This window comes from Pseudonaja textilis, chromosome Z (genome assembly GCF_049901715.1).
Source record: "Pseudonaja textilis isolate UNSWEBS1 chromosome Z, rPseTex1.2, whole genome shotgun sequence".
In the NCBI taxonomy this organism is placed as follows: domain Eukaryota; kingdom Metazoa; phylum Chordata; class Lepidosauria; order Squamata; family Elapidae; genus Pseudonaja; species Pseudonaja textilis.
In genome coordinates this window covers 91,330,682-91,352,104 of record NC_142008.1, presented here as the reverse complement: position 1 = coordinate 91,352,104, position 21,423 = coordinate 91,330,682, and the positions used below count along the sequence as shown (strand labels likewise).

At 37.7% G+C, this 21,423-nt stretch overlaps 1 protein-coding gene across 3 annotated transcripts in view; it reads right to left on the bottom strand.

Annotated features, from left to right (window-relative positions):
• Nucleotides 1-21,423, bottom strand: part of GRB7 (growth factor receptor bound protein 7) — a 60,570-nt gene that overhangs the window by 20,843 nt on the left and 18,304 nt on the right. For all 3 annotated transcript variants that reach the window (XM_026717531.2, XM_087917089.1, XM_026717528.2), the window contains exons 2-3: nucleotides 7,098-7,293; nucleotides 5,249-5,390 (exon numbers count right to left, since the gene is read on the bottom strand). In XM_026717531.2, the coding sequence (XP_026573316.1) occupies nucleotides 5,249-5,390; nucleotides 7,098-7,285 (330 nt within the window). In that variant the 5' untranslated portion in view covers nucleotides 7,286-7,293. The remainder of the gene's footprint in view (nucleotides 1-5,248; nucleotides 5,391-7,097; nucleotides 7,294-21,423) is intronic.

Genomic DNA, 21,423 nt, shown 5'->3' with positions numbered 1-21,423 from the left:
TTATGGGTTTCACAATTAGAAAGGATAGGATATGGAAAGAGGGGAGCCATGATACAGCTATAGAGAGAAAGAATAAAATATAAATGCAATGTATAACTGCTGTAAAGAAAATTGGAAGTTGCTACAAGATGGCTACTGATTGGCTACTGATGGATACAAGATGTTTAAACAATGTCAAATGACCAGCTCTGATCTTACGTTTTTATGAATGAGTCAGTTCTGAAACATCTCTGCTACATTTCAGTTATTCCACAAGAGGGAGTAAATCATAAATTCAAGTAACAGAATTCAGTTAAATATATTATGCTTAAAAATAATGGAAGATCTATTGTTCAGTTTATTAAATGACATTATCCGAAACAATTTCTCATAATTATTGATAGTCCTGTATTCTAATTCCCGATAATGAAGATGAAATGTATTATAAATATACTTAGATTTTCTCTTTATTGCTATTTTAAATAAGCACAATATTCAAAAGAAACTCTTAATACTTATTTTAAGCTCTTAAAAAAGGAATAGGACGGGATGTGTGTCTTTTAAAGATTCTTCCACAGTTAAATTCAAATTCCAGACTATTTAAGATGGAAAAACAAAAAACAAAACTCCTTCTGAACAGTGTAAACATTCAGTGTGTATTTTTAATATATATTTTATGACTATTTAATTATTTTGTTAACATTTCAACTCTTCTATATTTGTGTTTGTATAAAAGCTGTTAATAAAGGAGGGCACTTAATCCTTCCAAAGAACTGGATTCTAGTTCACCTAGTAAAAATCCATGTTCAAGAGGCTGGTAGTTGAATGATCAGGCTATCATTATTATTTGCTCAGTCTCATAGGGACAATATGCTGACTCTGTAAACCACTTAGAGAGCTAAGTGGTTTACAGAGTCAGCATATTGCCTCCTACAATAGCCACACCTATTGAGAATCAATCATAAGTCCCCTCATTCGGCACCTTCATAACTTCAAATGGTTGCTAAATGAATAGTAATTCAATGAGACTAGCTGTATACTCTAAATTTTTTAACTACATGGTAGCTATTTTTCACCATATATACAGATCCTTTAGTTATCAGCCTCAGACACAAATTATATTTGGCTGACTTTACAGGACTATAGGGAGGTGTGATGACTCAGCAATTAAAGATGCTGAGCTTTTCAGCTGGAAAACTGACAGTCCGAGTTTGAGACCCGAGCACCACTCAATGGGATGAGTTCCCTTTCCTGCCCACCTAGCAGTTCAAAAACATGCAAATGTAAGTAGTTTAATAGGTACCACTTCAGTGGGAAAGTAACTGGATTCCATGCACCTTTGGCGTATAGCCATGCTGGTCACATGGCCACAGAAAATGTCTTTGTACAACACTGGGTCTCTGGGCCAAGAAGTAGAGATGAACACTGCATCCTAGAGTCAGACATAACTGGACAGGGAAATCTTTACCTTTTACATGATTGTAACTGTTAAGAATTGCTGTCAGCACATATAAAGCACTTGAAGCAAGCATTCTACTATTATGTAATCATTCTTACCTATTAGCAAAAAGCCTGAAAATATCAATAAATATTACAAGCTCTTTGAAATTAAGTGAATCTCCTTTTTGTCCCTTATTTCTAGAAAGACAAATATTCTGCATCATTATTTCTAAATTTTTCCCCTTTATTGTTTTATTTAAATATTGTATTATTATTTCACACAAACAGAAAACCTATCATACTGTGTTTCCGCAAAGTGTTCTGGGCATCAGTCAATGGAAATCTCACATTTTATTTTTAATGCTGTTTTTGCTATTATGATTTATGTTGATGTTACTGTTGACAACACTATACAATGTGTGAAACAGTATTTATACACTAGTGATCTGACAACCTCCATTAAAAAATTCCCATTATCATCCAGGTTTTAGGGCAAACAAATTTAGATTTTGTTAAATTCCAAACCAGCGAGGGATAGTTGTAGTCCTTTAGTGAGTCGCTTTTGCACAAGTTCCCAAAGGTATGCCACCAAACTTGTAACAACAGCAACACTGCACATTCCTTGCAGGTATTTAAGATGAAAGGCATCCTTCTTGTAAAGAATTGGCAGCTACAAAAAGTAATTTAAATTCCATGAGAAATATTATATTTTAATAGCTATACTACATAAGTAGTGGGTCTTAGTTTATTACATAATCTAAAAGTATGCCTTTAATTGTACTGAGATCTAGAAAATTATTTTTTAAATTAGCATTGATGACTGGAGGTTAATAGGTAACCAATGTCCACTGATCCATGCAAAAGCAGGCTGAGCAAAATTTAGAATACAACAAACAAATAAGAAATAAAGTCATTTTTGCCACTAGCACTAAGTACTAATATTTGGAAAGGAGAGATACTGCACTTACATAATGTATTCATTTATGAGGGCTACAACATATAAGCTATACAAATAAGTAACATCACTGGATGACAGCAAGGATTTAAAGTTTTCTGTGTCTATTGGCTGCTATCTAGTGGGCATTAGCTTTTTGTAGGCCAGATATAGTACAGCCAACTTATTTTTCAATAATTTTCAAATTATTGCCATAGGCTATTACAACTTTAATAACTTTACAAAGTTACAACTTTAACTTGATCAACAGGAGCCAGTGAATGAAGGGCTTTGTTTGATTTTCCTATTGTAGTTTGCAGATAAAAAAAGTGATCATGGGGGGAGGGGATTGGTACCCAGGCTGTCAAATTCCTGGCCTGTGGCCCAGATGTGTCACATGCTGGCCATGCTCACCCCCAGTTTAGTGAAGGGAGGGGGGAAAAGTCCTGCTATGTCAGGTGATGCCATCATGACGACATGAGTTTGACAGCCCTGAAACTTCCAAAAGGCTACTGAACTTAGTTCCCATTGGTTCTACAGATTGGAGTTGCTAAAAGTTATACTTCAAAAATATTTGAAGAATCACTGTTTTCTCATTGCTGTACTGAAGACTGCAAATGAAACTTCTCTTAATACAAAAGTCAGATGAGAAAGTAAGAAGTGTTTAGTTTATAAAAATGTATGGTCACTGGTCACTTTCAGAGATGAATAATAACGCATGGTGGCTTCATCCCATCTTGTCTGTCCCTTAGTACTTCGAAATAAAAATGTACAGAGTGAAATCAATGTGTTTCTGAAATATGAAAAATAATTAAATCTTCAGTGTGACTTTCTAAATTAAATTTGTGGCTTCTTATCACAGACAACTTCCTGTGAATATTAGTTAATTTAATATTTCCTTTTAAAGGTTAGGGTTAGGGTTAGGGTTAGGGTTAGGGTTAGGGTTAGCAGGGGAAATGAGATCAGTTCCTACATACGAAGTGGAGCCAAAGTATCATTTAAAATTTGAAATGGTCAGCTGGATCAATACCTTTCATTGAAAGTAATAAATCTAATCAGTTACAATATAACTTCAAGAACTCTTCACAAGTTAACACTTGAGGATACCAGTCTGAGAAAGGGTGCTCTATTTATCAGAATTACTCAGTAAAATTGAAAGAAAGAATATGCTCTCTCCCTGAAATAATTTAAATTTAAAATGGAAATGGCATTCGTTGACTATGGGCTTGCAGCTTTTTCTTAATACAATTCTGATGTCTCTTACAGTTCACTGTAGAATTGATTGCTATTTATTGTGATATAAATGTGGATTATTTTATTTAATAAACATATATATTATTACAATATCTATTAGCAATCATAACCAGACAGCAAGAATAAGATGTTTATAATAATGTCTTTGATGTGGGCACAGACAGGCTAGCATACCATCTGATAATAGATTATCAGATGATTTGTTAGCTTGCCTGTGCCTCACATCAAAATTCTTCTTTTTTAAAGCATGTCTTTAGATAAGAAACCAAAGAGACATCAAGTGGACTCCAATACTTACAAAGCAGCTGGAAGCCTTCCATCCCATAATTAAAGACTCCTAACCCAGACTAGTTAAACAAAACCTAAGAATCTTGGCAACAATTTCTAAGGGAACCAGCTTTGCCATATCTTGTTCTAGGAACTCAAGAGTCCAAAGCTGTAAATTTCCCTTGACTGTTCTTCTGTCCATACTTTAAGGAAGGGGAAAAATAATGGATAACACTGAACATTATGGATTCAACTGTCAGCTCTTGAGAACAGAGCAGGCCCTGCAATTTAGGGTTAGATTATGTTCTAAGGATATTCTAAAAACGGATCATTTTGATGGATGTTTCATGGAGAATAAAGGAGTAATGGGCTGGGTTTTTTGCAATATGGCTGGCTGAAACATGGTTATATAATGTGCAACTTGCTGTGTTAGGATGGAATTTAACAAAGAATTTCAGGGAGCTTTTAGAATTATCAAGAAAACAGAATTACAATATTTATAAGGATATTGAAAATTGAAACAAACCCAGAAAAATAAGGAAATATTACAAGAGATTTCCAGGTTTCAAATTCAAATTGATATGTTAGGGAATTTATTTAATTAAAAATGGTTGATTAAAAAGATAGTGTCTGGATTCATATGTTCCATGAAACAAAATAAAAAAAAAAACACATTTGCACAATGTGTGAATCTAGCCAATTATAATACCCTGTCAGGTTATTTAGCTATAAATCATTCTTACTGTGGGCCAGCAGGGAATTTTCACTTCATTTTTATACATGACTGCCCCCCCGCCCCGCTTTTTTTTTGTAATCCTGCCAAAATGTACCTTGGTACGCTTTTTATCATCTCTGAATTTGCAAGACTCAAAAACAAACTCCCTGAAACTAGTTCCTTTAATCAAAGACCATATCACTTGGAACCTGTGGAATTGAAATAAATCATATGTACAGGCTACCACATTGGGAGAAGCTACTCTAAACTTGCCAGTGGCTACTCTAAACTTAAGGGGGATTGTGATGAGAGGGAAAGATCCTCTAGGATCCTTCAGAAGCATCTTTACTATGCTTCTGTTTCATTCCAGCTTTGAAAAAAAAAGAACCCGTAAAGTTCTTCTAGATTTTTCCTAAGAATTCAATCCCTAAAGGTTTTGTGCATATCTCCATGAAATTTTCTTGAATAGTCATGCTCTTCTTCTGAAATATTTTCTTGGTTTACAGTTTAGTCTTTATCCAGGAATTATTTAGGAACCTTAGCTTTTCCCAGATTAGCCAAGTCAAATAGGTATTGCCACCTAGCTGGACCAGCAAGGAGAAACTGGTATAGCCCTGGGCCATCTTCCTCTTCCCCCAAATGCAAATAGATACACTTACATGAGAGCCACCTTCACGCTGTGATCCTGGCCCCAGTGTGGAGCTGGTGAGGATAGGTGAATTTGAGGGACTACAGAGTTCTGGAAAAGGGTTTGGGATAGAAGGCAAGGATAAGGTATGAGGCTTTTCCTCCTTCATTTTTCTAAAGGAAAAGAATGGAAATATTGTTATAAATGGGTTAGCTACTAATAGGACATCTGTGTTAGTTAATAATGTCATCACTATTATTATTATTGGAGTAGGGTTTTTTTTTCTAACTAAGTTATTCCCTCAGAGCTAATCACGTTGTCTATATGCATAGCATGGCTATTATTGAAACACAAATGTTTGTGCATCTATCAAAGTATCTCAGGCATCATAAAAGGCAAAATGCAGTGGTACATATTTATTTAAGCAATTACCAGTAAGTCAAAGTGCCCTACATGATATGACAAATGGTCTAGACCCATAATTCAAAATCAAGTGTTCCGCATAGAAACATGGGGGATACAGTTGAGGGTGCTGTATAGTAGTGGAGGTTTTTAAGAAGAGATTGGACAATCGTTTGTCTGAAATGGTCTAGGGTTTCCTGCTTGGTCAGGGGGTTGGACTATAAGACCTCCAAGGTCCTTTCCAAGTCTATTATTCTGTAGCAGAACCAAATACACATGAGACACTCATTATCTCTTGGAAATCTCTATTTTTTTTCTGACACTTTATTTTTTTTATCCCACAAACAGCAAGCTTCAGAGAAGAGTCAGATAATTCCTACCAGAAGTCTGAGCTCATCTCTTGCATATAATTATTTCAGATCAATATATCACATTCAGCACTTATTGCCCAGACTTTAGATCACTCTGCACTTGTTCACAAAGAGCGCATTCAACATTTAGTAGACTCAGCAAACTTGCTATATCCAGTTTTGTGTGCCACTAGTACTGGGAGCAGACAAGAAAGCAAATATTTAATTCTTTTGGCTTTTTCTTCCCCAATCCTTCTATGTCACTTCAGGTTTGTAATCTATATGCATGGCCATCACTGAGGATGAACGTTTGCACATCCACCAAAGCATCTTGAGGCACCACAAGAGACAAGGTGTGCAGATTTATCTAAGCAGTTATTCAAAATGGTTTACATGACATGAAATGGTTTAGCACTGCAGTTCAAAATTAACTGATTCTCAGTTTCAGAATTAAAATGAAATCAAGTACCTTTAGATCAAGAATGTATAAGAAAGTACATCACAATGACTAGCAGAATGGCTGATTCCAACCATGTTTTTATTTTGACCCAAATGGTCATTGGCATGCAGACTCAGCAGTTATCCCAAAGGTAGCGTGATCCTCACAGAAAAAAATTATCTATCATATCAAACGAAAGATTTGCATGCTACTTATAAACTTTGGTTCTAATATTTCATTTTGATCATTTGATCATTCATTTTGATCATTTATTAAGCTCATGATGAGTTTAATAAACTGTAGATAAAACTAATAATCTATTTCACTTTTTCTACACTAAAACAAAAAGCTATTAGCCTATGAGTCACATTTCATTTTGTTCTATTTCTAGATGAGATACAGACATAACTTGGACAATAATTAATTCAAAATATAGAAAGCAGATTTCAAGACTCCCCATAATTTCTTCTATTTTTCAATTATGTGTAAAACACAAGGCAGAGTCATTGTATTAATAAGCTTATACTCTGTTCATGTTCAGAAATAATTTTTGATAGTTATTTCTGGCACTGATATTGATTCCCACAGAAAGCTGAAAGATCAGACTAAATTTTCTCACCACTGATTTCTACTTCTATAAAAACAAGCCTTTTGTGTTATCACACTGATTTTTCTCCCTTGTAACATACCTATTTGCTTGGATGAACAGAGGTTGAGAACGCTTGATCACATCAGTGTGGGTCAGAAAGTTGCTCTGCTCACCATTGCAGAGAGGATTGTCATTGGAAAGGATTCCAGTATGATCAGATGGCAGGGCACCTTCATAAGCATTGCCCAACATCCTGTTAAGAGTATTTTTGGGAATTCCAAGATCCATGTCATTATCTGTAACAAATAATAATTTGACTAACTCTTCCAAAATAAGATGATGCAAATATCCAGGTAGAATAAAATTCTGAGAGGTAAATGCAAGTTGTTTTTAAAGCAATTCTTCAAAACATTATCACATTTCATTTTCTTTTTTTTTTACATTAAAAGTTGCTGTTTTTAGGAAGTGGCAGGATCATGTAGTTAAATATGTTCACACTAAAGCTGTGTAACACTTCATATTCAAAGGGCACAAAGATATGCATGGTTAGTGAAATGGTTAATGGTGATGATTAATGAAACAAGTAACCACATTTTTTCCAATATTATTACAATTATCTCATTCTAGCTTAAATTAGACAGTAAAATTCAGCTCAAAAGTTGCTTATTTGTATGAATCACCTTCAAGTTTTCAAAGTGACATATACAATTAAAAACGTGCTGCTGAAAAAATGCATTGTTGCAATCTTTGGTAAATTATCTTCCCTGAGCTAATTTGATAGCACTACAGGAACATAAATGGAGTTATAACCCAGCAATCTCACCAAGGCAATTAGTCAGCGATCTGGTTGACATGAAAAAATAGCATACAGGTAACCAAATGAATCTATATCATTCTCTTCTCTAACTTCACAGAACAATATCAGCTCTAGAATATCTTGATATGAGTATTGTCAATGGGTTCCCTTAAACTCAAATATTATAATAATGAGGTAAACCATACAGAAGGCACACAGTTAATTGTACAGTTGATTCAAGTCCCAAAGGAGAATAGAAGCTTCAATTTATTCTTGTGAATAACGAGTATAAGATGGCAGTATGCAAGACAAATTTGCATTAAAACAAATAAGATTTGTTTTAACCATGGTTTCTTGAATAATGAAACATATGATTATGATAAATTATAAACTCATCAAATTGTGTCAAAACAAAGCAAGCCACATTATGGCTTAGTATAATATGTGACAAATAGCCATTGAATTTTCAGTTTTATTTAATACAGGGAAACTTCAATTTTTGAACATTTATTTCTGTAGTATGTGGAATATAATGTTCTATATGAGTTGCAGGACAGTCTACTACTTGGAGTTTTGTTTTTGTTTTTTGTATGCAACTATCCCAATGTATACTACGTTGAAACACAGTATTTTTATTTATTTTTATTTGATTTAACCCAACCTTATTTATAAGTAACAAAGTGGCCACTGTACATAACAATTCTTGCTGTTGTTGTTTTCTTCATAACAACAACCCTGTGAGATGAGTTGGCTTAAGAGTGAGTGAGTGAGTACACCAAGGGCATCGACCCAGTTTACATGCCTAAGGCAGGGCTAGTAATCTCAGTTTCCTCGTTTCAGCTTAACACTACACCAAACTGGCATTTTTACACAAATCCCCACATATAATCTGTTTTATATGCAATTTTTCCAAATATAAGCTGTTGCTGCCATTTGGCTCTGGCTTTTTTGCTTGTACTTCATTGAAAAATATAATATCCAGTATATGCATTAATATAAACTTAATAATTATTGTAATATGGGAGAGTAGTATAAGAGAATCACATATGCAACAATGCATTGACAGAAGATTCAGTAAGAGTATAACAATGAGGTTATACTCTTGCAAATTATAATGCTAGTGCTGCTGTATGAATTAATATTAAGATCCAAATTATAGGTATATTTCTGAAAAGAAAACAGATTGCAAGAACCAACATATGAAATAGCCTCACCCAGCCTGATTCCTTTCCAGATGTATGATCTTCAATGCCCAAATTCTCCAGCTACCATGGTTACTGTTGTCAATAATGAGAACTAAAATCTATACTTCTGAAAGATTGGGAGGAAAACTACCCCGTAATATACAAGATTCTTTCCCAGATTTTAATTTTCAGAAGATGCTTCCAGCCCCTTTGATATACAGGAAAAATGCAGAAGAATAATTTTCTACCCAATTTCTCAGGTGATATTTATCATAGTTTTTGTAGGTACTTTATCAAACCTGCTGTACTTTTCTGACAAAGAAAAAGCTTTAAAACCATTAAATTTAATAGATTAGGCAACAGATCTACTAGGAAGATGCATGACTGAATTAATTAGGATGTACACCTGGGTAAAACTGTGTAGAAGTATAAACATCATTCAGATAAAAAAACTGTCTAGGAAACGGAGAATATGCAAAATTAAATTGAAAAAATAAAGGTACGTACACTGAGTTCATCTGTGTCAAAAGAAATTGGTGACTTTCAGTCACATAGGGTCAATATAGCTATAAATCTAAGTGGATCCAAGCACTATTAACCTTAGAACCTTGTGCCAGTTTGTATAAGGTTTCATGTGAGATAAACATATTTCACAGTCAGCCTCTTTGCAGGTAGTTCCTCCCCAAATTCAACAGATAGGCCAATGGGAAAATGCCTAGTTAATAGTCACATTTCTATTTATCATTTTTGATTCAGATGTATACATGCTTTTACATAGAATTTAAATTTTAAATTTTTTAGAATTTTAAATTCTAGAATTAAAAAAAAAATCTCGCTCCTCGTTCATTTCTTCATTCACCTATGACTTCATTATCAGAATCAGGTAAAGGTGACTCAGGAGTTCTTCTTTGGATCAAAGAAGCAATGATGACAGAGTTCAAAAAGCAATTCAGGTGGCACAGGAAGTTATCAGAAAGTCTAATTTCACACGCCCTTTGTTGTATTGTGCCAACCACTTTTGTACCTCATGGTGAAACTATGTTTGTTGCTCCAATGTTCTCATGAATGATGAAGTGGTTGGGTATATTTTGATAAAGTACTCCACAAAAGTCTTTGTTGTAAATTACCAGTTAGGCTTCAAGATTATACAAGAAAATTTGGCCAGTCATATGGAATTTTGCTTAACCTGAATCACGCTTGCCATTCACAAAGAGCAGAGAGAATTGTGGGGACATTTAAATCTTGTCCTTTCATGGGAAACCCTCCTAAGAATGGATATTTTGTCAGTTCTAGTCAAAGACTTTCACGTTTGCCATCTCAGTGGGAAAAACTACAAATAACAGCCTATTTGTATTCAAGTCCTCCCTTAGTGGTGAAGCGGGATGACCTTGGGCCATTATTCTTTCTCAGCACAATCTACCTTACAAGACTGTTGTTATGGAGAAAATAGGAGGAAGAAACAGGATTTGTAAAATGAAGGAGGGATATAATGAATGAATGAATGAATGAATGAATGAATGAATGAATGAACGAATGAAAAAAGTCTTGACCAGTAGGTTTACACAATTCCAAATTACCAAGAGCTTCACAACCACAAAACCACAAAAACTACTACTTTATGCAACAATTCTGTACAGATACATCTGTCCTCACAAATCAATTTTTAAGCTTTTGAAAGGCATTCTTAAAACTATTCCCCTTACAAAAATTTCCCAACAGATTTCATGAGCACACTTTTTTGCCACCAGATAAATATTGGCTATTTATAAGCCTGTCTGACAAAAAGTGTGAAAGGGACAAAGATAAAATCTGTACATTTCTTCATTCTCCCAAGTGGAGGCTAAACAATCAAAGGCTCTCTGGTTAAGGAAAGGCCTCTGGCCTCCTCTAAAACAAAACAATGGCACACTCTGGACTAACCACTTCAGATTCCATGAGAGTGAGAGATCACATGACCAAGCAGCTCTAAATTCAACAAGGGAATTAAATAAGCTGGTGAAATCTGGAGGAGGAGCCTACAAAGCATTTAATCATATATATTCTCCACGCTCCCTAGTCTCTACTTTGAAGTGGCATATAGGCACATTAGTAAACTAGGTCAACAATGCAGCCATGAACAAATAAATATGAATAATGATCTAAAGGTAACTCAGTGGTTAAATTGGTCCCGCTGTATAAATTAAACTTAAGCACATTTTAGTTTTGGATAGTACAATTATTGGAATTCAACTCTCTGCTCAAAGCAGTTCAGTTTGCACTTCAGAAAATGTCCTGAAAACAGGATCAGGTTCACAGATTAGGATCTTATGGTTTCCCACTCTGCAGGAATAATATATACTAAATGGCATGTTCTTGGTTGATTTCTTTGTACAGTGCAGATAATTCCTGAGAAGGATGGCGGCCTATGAATTCTGCTGTAAATGTGAAGAATGTAAAAACTGCAAGAAGTACATCATTTGTCTGAAAAGAAGATATGGGTGAGAACAGATGCCCTAGTTTAACTTGGATTGTCCCAATTAAATATGCACTGGTTTTAAAAAAAAGGTTCAGGAAGTAGGGCTACGGAACAGCAAAGGGAGAGAATAATATTTGTCACTCCCTTCCCCCCTTGCCTTTTCCAGGAAAGGAAAAGAGTTCCAATAATTAAATGTGTGCTCCGGATTAAACTGAATAAACTCCCTCCTTCCTTTGCTTTTACAAGTTATGCAGGCAAATGAAGAAACATTGAAAAAATGCTAAACCCTCTGCCCTGATTTTACTGCTTAAAAATATAGTAAACGTGTGGGATTGCAAAATTGGAGCCAGGTGATCAACGTTTAAACCATTTGTATGTCCTCTCTTCATAGTCTCTCATGGCTGAGTTCGCACATCATGTTAGAATAGGCTAAAATGGCATTGGATCATTTGTAATTCATCATATTGTGGGAAGCCAGCCTTAGCTTGATAAGTCATAATAAGGGTTATTGCAACTTGATAAATCATAATAGGGATTATTTGGTTAGGTATAACATGTTACATGAACACAGCAACTGTTTCTGTTAAATTTGAATTAGGTTTCAGTGTTCTCTGTGAGCACAGCTACTGTATTCATATTTGTACTCTGCCATTTATTAAAGGTTTAGATGATTAAAAATTGTAAACTTACATATCACCAAAAACATAAGCAAACATAATTATCAATATATTTGTATAAATGGTTATGTGTGCATGTTGTGAGAAAACAGCAACCTATAATGGCTGGAATTAATTGAATAGGTTTTGTTCTTCTTAGATTTAACAGCAAAGGCTAGGCCTGAAGAGGAAATATTATGGGACTTTTAAAAAGGCATTGAAAATCCTGTATCTATAGGAAAATGCACTTAACTATGAGGGCACCCCAATAATTCCTCCTATCATGCTTTCTAAAACTGGTACAAGAAGTATCCTTACATGTGGTACTTTAGGAAAAAAATGAGACATAGGAGAGAAGATTCTAGTAGGTTGTGACTAAACTAGTTAAAATTTTGCAAATTATATTCTGCACCTTTGCATTGTAACTGTGTGGATATCAGAGCACTGGAGTCACCATGACGGGAGAAGAGAAATTGTTTCTGGCTTGCAGGCAAGCCTGCCCTAATTCAAGAGCTGAGTAGTAGGCAACCAACATTTTTCTCCAAACTCTCTGGCACTTGTTTTCTCCTGAAAGGTAGCTATTATTATCATTGCTATTTTTTTCCTTCTTACAGGCGCCAATATTGCCTCATATTCAATTCCAGTGGGACCAGACCAGTCACTAGGCATGACTCATCAACTCACGATGCTGGTTTAACCCTGCTTATCAAAATTGCATACCTGCATCTTTATAAGAGAAGTCATCCACCATCAGCCATGATGAATACTACAAAAATAAACATGTGTCTAAAAACCTTGCTTCGTTTACTACTGATCTGACACTGACCAATTATACTCCCTGTCATTTTTTTGTGGGGGAAGAGCTGGGGAGTTAGAGAAAGATGTAGAAACCAGGTCTACCTTATTATCCGATCTGTTTCCCTTCCATCAAAAGAAACCAGTGAGTCAGAATGTGAGGTGGTGATTCAGATCTCATACCACACCCTGTGTACCGGCTCAAGCATGTCTCAGCCTTCACATACCTGCACTCTGTCTTCCAGACTCCTTTTTTCCCTGGAGACTTGTGTGGGTTGAGGAGAAAAAAAGCTACTCTATCTCTGGACTCAACAGTAGATGTCTGATCAGTCACAATGGGTGTCACTTATTCTAATTTACTTGTTTCCATTAGAAAACATCTCACTTTATAAACCACAAAAGCAACCACTGAAAAACTAGTATTCTCAGCACTTGTTTATGTAGATTGTGCTAGTTCTTTTCACATGACATACACCTTTATGTTAGTTCAACTTGTACTAATGAGATTGTGTTTTTTTTTTAATTTCTTCTAACTGACCATCTAGGATTTCCTGGTGGTTTCCAACTATTCACTATGTTTGAGCTGCTTAGGTTTTTTTTTAGATCATCCAATTTATGTGCTGTAAGAACCCAGCTATGCTGATAGTAGTATTAGCTGTAACCACCACTGTAGGTTGTACATAGAACAGAGTGCTTGATGATCTTTACATTTCTTTCTAGCAATCTGTATGATTTTGTTTCATTTTTAGCCCTGGACAATCTCAAGTCATTATTTTTAGTTTTTCATCTTTTTAATATGATTTCCTCAACTGAAATTCTTGTTCCTCCTCAGAGATGGTATATTTGAGGAAAGGTATAGGCATTAGACACATTTTTGGTTAATATAGACAATTATTATAACTACTTATTACTTTAGTAGCATCTTATAATCTCTATAAAGCTCTAGAATCCAAAAAGAAATGCTGCAGAAGTTTTTATTTATAAATGAAGCCCATCCTTATTTGTAATTTCAAAGAAAGAAACTGGAAATTGCGGAAACACAAAATCTTGATACCAAACTTGGTTATATTTCCCTGTCCACTTTCATGAACTTCAAAATAATTTCCTAGGAGATGATGCTACCCACTTTGCAAAATCTGGGAATTATGCAAATATTTTGTATCTAATATATATTTTACAGAAGAAACATAAGTTATTTTTTAAATCATAAATGAAATGGGAATAAAATGCAAACAGTACATTTACATCATCAGGTTTTTCGTTGCAAAAGCAGTCGTCATTTACAAAGGGTTTATCATCATAAACAGCAAAAGTACCAGCTTGGTGCTGGAGGAAAATGAATTACCTTATTGGCTAGCAGTCTGAAACAGGGAACATATTGAGGAAATATTCATGTGACTTGCAGAGTATCTAAAACTTTAGTACTGGTGCTCAGTCCTTACAATGGAAAAGAAGGAAAATTAAAATACATGATTCTATTCTATCCTGCATTATTCTTGGCTGATTGTTTGGCTGATAATCATTGAAAAAAATCTTTTAGCTAACAATGGCAGAGGTACAAAAATATCTATAAATGATAATTTATTATTATAACTAGCAAATAAAAGCAACAAGCAGCAGAGAACATAGTACTATAAAGAATATGATTGTTCTGAACCAAGCTATGTAAAAAGATTTTTTTAAAGAATTTAAGATATTATCTTCACAACCCTAGAGTCTGTGGCATTTGGAAAAGACTGAGCTGAAGTCTTCACTCTGATCCGTGTTTCCAGCGGGAACATGGACCGTTCCTATTGGCTGATGCCGTTTGACAGCCATCTATAAAAGGAGCTGTCAAACGGCATCAGCTTTTGTCCGCCAGCTGGCTGCCTTGTTAGCATGGCAGCCGCGGCAACCCTTTATTGTTACAATAAAGGAAAAGCTGAAGTTCGCTCCGTGTTTGCCTCAGGTTATTCCGCCGCTTCACAACACTGGCGACGAGGGCGGGATACATATAAGAGGCAACCAGGCAAAGAATCGCTGAGTGAAGTCACTACAAAAAGAGCCGAAGTCACTACCGAGCTGTATGCCACTTTAAGAGCTTCTGTCACTATTTGCGAGCGTGAATTTCAACTTTCCTCGAAAGATCTGGCACCGCTGAGTCGAGATGACTTCGAACCCTGCATTCCTGCCTTTCAGACTGACAGCGGAAACATGGGAATCCTACAGAAACCAATCTGACTGTTTCCTGGATGCCGTAGACCTTGCTGACATTTCTGACCATAGGAAAAAGTCCTATTTTTTAAGTTTTTGCGGAGCCACAGTGTTTTATACTGCTACAGCATTATTGGCTCCATGTTCAATTAAGACTGTTCCATGGGAAGAATTGCAGGAAATTCTTTCCAACCACTATTCCCCTAAGCCATCCCGAATTGCCAGGCATCATGGTTTTAGGAGATGGATTCAGGATGAGGGAGAGACTATTAGTGGGTACATGGCTGCCCTACGAACAGCTGCCTTGCATTGTGGGTTTAGAGACTATCTGGAAGACATGTTATTAGACCAACTAGTTTGTGGAGTCAGGGATTTAAGGCTACAAAGGCGTCTATTGGCTAAAGGGGATTTAACCCTTAAATTAGCAATTGAAGAGTCTCAAGCTGCTGAACTATCAGCACTTTCAGCAGCAGAAATTCAGGGAAATCCAATTAGCCAGAGCAGCTCAGCCATCCATTACGATGAAGCCTCCACAGAAGAAGGCTATGAAGAGGCTAATGATGTAAATCGCCTCAGGCAGCAAAAAACCAGTCAAAGGGAGAACAGGCCAAACCCCAATCTACCTCCATGACCTCAGCCCATTTGTCTAAGCTGTGGGGGAAACCACCTCAGGGCATCCTGCAAGTTCAGGAATGCCATTTGTCTAAAATGCCAGAGGAAGGGTCATTTAGCCAGGATCTGTCAAGCAGGAAAGACTTTCGCCCAAAAGCCTCAGACAACCCAACATTTCCAAAAACAAGTTGAAGACTGTTTTACCTGCTATCAAGCCAAGCTGACTAACAAAGGCTCTAACAAAATCAGTGTTTTTGTTTCTATAGAAGGGAAAACTTGCAGGATGGAGGTTGACACAGGCTCAGCACTGTCCATCATCTCATGGAGCACCTTGAAACAACTACTTTCCAGAATGGCTAAGGAGAAGCTTCACGGCTGCCAGTTAACCCTATGTGACTACCAAGGCAGAACCATCCCAGCCATCGGAAAAGGCAAGTTTTTTGTTCAATTTCAAAATTATAAAGGTCACTTGCCTTTAGTGGTAGTGGATGGTGCCCTTCCTAGCCTGTTGGGATTAGACTGGTTCCTTGCCCTTGGCCTCCATATAAGTGGAATCCACTCTATTACAAATGCTGAAGTGGACACCTTGTTTAATGACTATGCTGATATGTTCAGCGAGGGGCTGGGCTGTTATTCAGGAACCCCAATATCTTTCAACTTGGACCCTGAGGCAGTACCAATCCGTTTAAAGCCTCGAAGGGTACCTTTTACAATCCGCCCCAAATTAGACATGGAGCTTGACAAATTAATTAAACAGGGTGTATTAGAACCTGTGGATTTCGCAAAATGGGAAACCCCAATAGTGACACCCCTGAAGAAAGATGGTAGCGTAAGAATCTGTGCAGATTACAAGACATCATTGAATAAATATTTACAAATCAGCGCTTATCCAGTCCCTGTTATCCAGCACCTACTACATTCTTTTGAGCCAGGAACCATTTTCGTGAAATTAGACATGTCACAGGCCTATCAACAGTTCCCTGTTGATGACAAAGCCGCTGAACTACAAACTATTGTAACGCACAGGGGCGCTTTTAAATGTAGGTGCCTTCAATTTGGTGTAAGTGTGGCCCCAGGAATATTCCAATCCTTAATGGAAAGACTTTTTCAAGGATTAAAGGGCGTAATTCCGTATTTTGATGACATTTTAATATCTGCCCCTGACATCTCAGTTACTGCAAAGAGTCAGAGGAGTCCTCGATCATTTCAGAAAGCATGGTCTTAAGTTAAAGAAAGACAAATGCACTATTGCCACCCCACAGGTAGAATTTTTGGGATACAGAATTGATGCCTCTGGTATTCACCCAATCGAATCCAAAGTAAGGGCTATTCACGAGGCACCCATGCCAACTAACAAAACTGAGCTCCAGGCCTTTTTAGGACTTCTTAACTTTTATGCTTCATTTTTGCCACATAAAGCTTCCGTTGCAGAGCCTCTGCACAGACTCTTGGATAAGCAATCCCCCTGGCACTGGGAACCTAGGGAAGCCCATGCCTTCCGTGCTGTCAAATCATTACTTACATCCGATGCTGTCCTGATCCAATTTAATGAGCATTTACTTTTAGTTTTAACAGCAGATGCTTCTCCTTTTGGCATAGGTGCTGTTTTAAGTCATAGACTGCCTAACGGTTCTGAGGCACCCATTGCCTTTTTCTCCATAACTTTTCCCTCAGCTGAGCGCAACTACAGCCAAATTGACAAGGAGGCTTTGGCTGCAGTTGTTTCTGTCAAAAAATTCCATGAGTTTCTATATGGACACTATTTCAAGTTGATTATGGATCACAAGCCTCTGTTAGGCCTTCTGTCAGGCGAAAGACAAACTCCTCAGATTTTGTCTCCAAGAATGACCAGGTGGACCTTATTTCTGGCTGTCTATTCCTATACACTGGTTCATCGACCTGGCAAGAGTCTATGCCACGCTGATGATCTTAGTCGCTGCCCCCTGCCTGTTCCTGTGGAGGATTCTGCACCAACTAATGCTGTTTTCCAGATCAACGACTTCAAACTTCCCATCACTGCCCTTGATATCGTTGCCCACTCTGCCAGGGACAAGGTAATCGCCCAAGTTCTTGACTGGGTAGGAAGGGGGTGGCCGGCAATTCCTTATGCCCCTGAATTCATGCCTTTTAAAACTCACAGAACTATCTTCTTTGCAAGGCTGTTTACTTCGGGGAACTAGGGTAGTTATCCCTTCCAAGTTGCAAGACTCAGTTTTAAAGGTCCTGCATGAGGGCCATCCTGGCATTGTCAGGATGAAGGCCCTAGCTCTCAGTTATGTATGGTGGCCAGGCATGGATGCTCAGATTACAAGTTGGGTGAATGTTTGTCAGCCATGCCAAGCTACCAGACCTGCTCCACCCACCTCCACTCCAGGCAGGTGGGAAGATTCCATGGCCTCTTTGTCCCGGGTGAATATTGATCTGGCTGGCCCCGTTCATGGGTGTACATTCCTGGTGATGGTTGATTCTTTTTCTAAATGGGTAGAGCTGACCTTGATGACCACCACAACTTCAGAAGCTGTCACTAAGGCTCTATCAAGGATATTCGCTACCCATGGCCTCCCTGACACCGTGTCTGATAATGGCCCCCAGTTTACTTCCTGTGAGTTTGAGGTCTTCCTAGCCAACCTAGGAATAAGTCATGCACTTACAGCTCCTTTCCATCATGCCAGTAATGGCCTGGCTGAAAGGGCAGTCAGATCAGTTAAGGAGGCCCTGGCAAGGTTTGGGCCCATAGATTGGCACTCTAGGCTCGCTAAGTATCTCCTGACCCAGCACACAACTCCTTGTGCCACCACTAATAGGTCTCCAGCTGAACTTCTCATGGGTAGATGTCTGAGGACCACCCTAGACAGACTCCATCCGCATTACTCCCCAGTCACGCCCCTAGGGTCAAATAGCCAGGCAAGGGAGTTCGCTGAGAATGACCAGGTCTATGCCCAGAACTATGTGGGACCCTTTGTGGATGCCTGGGCAGATTGTGGCGGTAACCGGTCCTAGGTTTTACAGGGTCCAACTGCAAGATGGGTGCATCTGGCACCGCCATATTGATCAACTTAGAAGGTGTTGGAGTTCGTCTGCAGATGGCCCTCAAGACATTCCTGCAACACAGAAACCACCAGCACCCGAAGAAACTTCCCATGAATCTGACAGGAACGCAAGCCTACCTGAACAGCCATCTGTCGCTCGCTCAAAGACACCTGAAGCTGAGACACCAGCTTCATCGGCACCAGAAGTTGCCCAACAAGCAGAAAAGTTCCTTCCAGCAGCAGCTTCATCAGAACTTAGAAGATCTGGCCGCCTGCGCAAGTGCCCGAGTTATCTGAAGGACTACACATGCTCCATTCTGGGAGAAAGGAGTGTGGCATTTAGAAAAGACTGAGCTGAAGTCTTCACTCTGGTCCGTGTTTCCAGCGGGAACACGGGCCGTTCCTATTGGCTGATGCCGTTTGACAGCCGGCTATAAAAGGGAGCTGTCAAACGGCATCAGCTGTTGTCTGCCAGCTGGCTGCCTTGTTAGGGCGGCAGCCGCGGCAACCCTTTATTGTTACAATAAAGTAAAAGCTGAAGTTTGCTCTGTGTTTGCCTCAGGTTATTCCGCCGCTTCACAACAGAGTCAGTTTGGTGTAGTGATTCAGACAGCAGGCTAGAAACCAGGAGAGTGAATTCTAGTCCATATTTTAGGCATGAAAACTGGCTGGGCGACTTCAGGACAGACTCTCAGCCCAACTCACCTCACAGAGTTGTTGTTGTGAAAATAGGACGGGGGGGAAAGTATTATGTACGTTCACTACCTTGAGCTATTTATAAAAATAATAAAGATGGAATAATATAGATGGAATATAAATAAAATAAACCCCAATGCTGCTAACTTCTTCCTAACAAACTTCTGATCCCTGATTGTTAATATCTATACTGAATCTGAAGATCAGAGATACACACGCTGTGTCAGATCACTCTTAACTATTCCAAGGGCTATGCCAAACCAAATTTCCAAACTTCACAGCTTATAAAGACATACCCATTTGATTTTTGTTTAAATCTGTGAGCAGCCAGAGTTGCGAACTAAACCTACAATTAATTCCTGATAAAAACCCAGCACACCTTCTGAAACTTCACGGAGACTGCTGATACTGTATTATCTAAGTCTCATTGAGACCACTTTAATAACTAAACAATCAGTCGTAGTAAGTTTGAATAAATTATAGACATATACATAAATACATAAATAAAGAAAAAATAAGTTCTTAATTATATGCCTAACACCAAATATGCTTTTCTAGCAGTAAGTGACAGTGTCCTGTCCTGCAACTCAAGAAGTTGCCGGATGTTTGTTTTTCCTCCAGCAATCTTTTCTCTGCCTGACTCATCCTAAAATATTCAGACACAGAGAGGGATGCCCAATATGAAATTAGAAAGTAAAATAAGTAAACAAATAAAAGAATAAGGGAAATAGAAGAGTAAGAGATGCCAGAGGGTGAAAAAACAACAACATGGGAACTCTATTTAAAGTCTGAGGTTAAAGATGGAAGTCATATTTGAGAGGATCAATGGTAGCAGCAGTACACAAGATGTTTACAGAAATCAAGACCAAATCATACAGATTGAACCCCTTCCTTCCCTCTTTCATCTGCTCACCATACACAGAGTCAACACACGTCAAGGTCCCTATGCCTCCTCATTTCCAGTCAAACCAGTTTAGCATCATGATCTCTCACGCAAAGATGCTTGAATAACCCTTCCCTGGTAACAACTAACTGGGTTGATATCTGGGACACTTGCAAGGAAAGACAGGTCATTTTGGCTAGCAGGAAGAAAGTTGTAAAAATTGGATAGTGATGGGAAAAGGAAAGATAGGACAGCTGTTGGCAAGCAGAGGAGGAAATTGCTACACAGGCTTGGGGCTCACCTGCTACAAAGTGTACACATAGGAATGATTTAATGAATCAGAGAATGGCAAAAATATCCCATAATTCCATATTATAAGTTTCTATTTCTAATTACATTAACCTCTCTTACTAGTTTTGGATACCATTTAACATAAACAGAGCACAGCAGCTTGTTTAAGCAACCCCGTAAAAGGAAAATTCACTTAGCCTGGTATTTCTCCCACTCTGGACAACTAATCTGACTAATTCATATTTTTCTATCATATTTATTACCATAACTCAGAGAAAATTGAAGAATTGTAGCATGAAAACAGTTCTCCGTAATCCACGTATTTGCCCAAAATGGAGGTCTGTGGGCAAATCAAGGAAAAGTTAAACAATTGTTTTCTAAAAGAAGCTGTGTTCTTTTCATTCAGCAATCCCTCACTACTGAAAAACATAAAGATACTTTTCATGGAGGAGAGCTTTCTTAGAAAAAAATGGGCAAGGCTTATTTATTGTGTTAATTTTTAGTGCTTGTTTTGTAATTCACCTAGGAACATAGAAATGAACCAAGACTTAGCTTATATTTTGTTTTTCACCAGCCAGACAGGTCTAAGATCCTTAAAAACCCTCTCCCACTTTGTTCTCTTTCAACTGATATTTGGAAGCATGTTACCCCAACCAGGAGATTACACAGAATAGCTATTGCCAGATCCCCAAAAGATTTGTACCATTACCATAACAGGTACCAATTCTGGACTCCCAGAATTTTGTGCAGAAGATTCTAGAGTCTAAAAGTTGCCTACCAAATCCCAATATCAAATTGCAATTCACGTAACAGTAAAGTGAATTCATTAAATACAT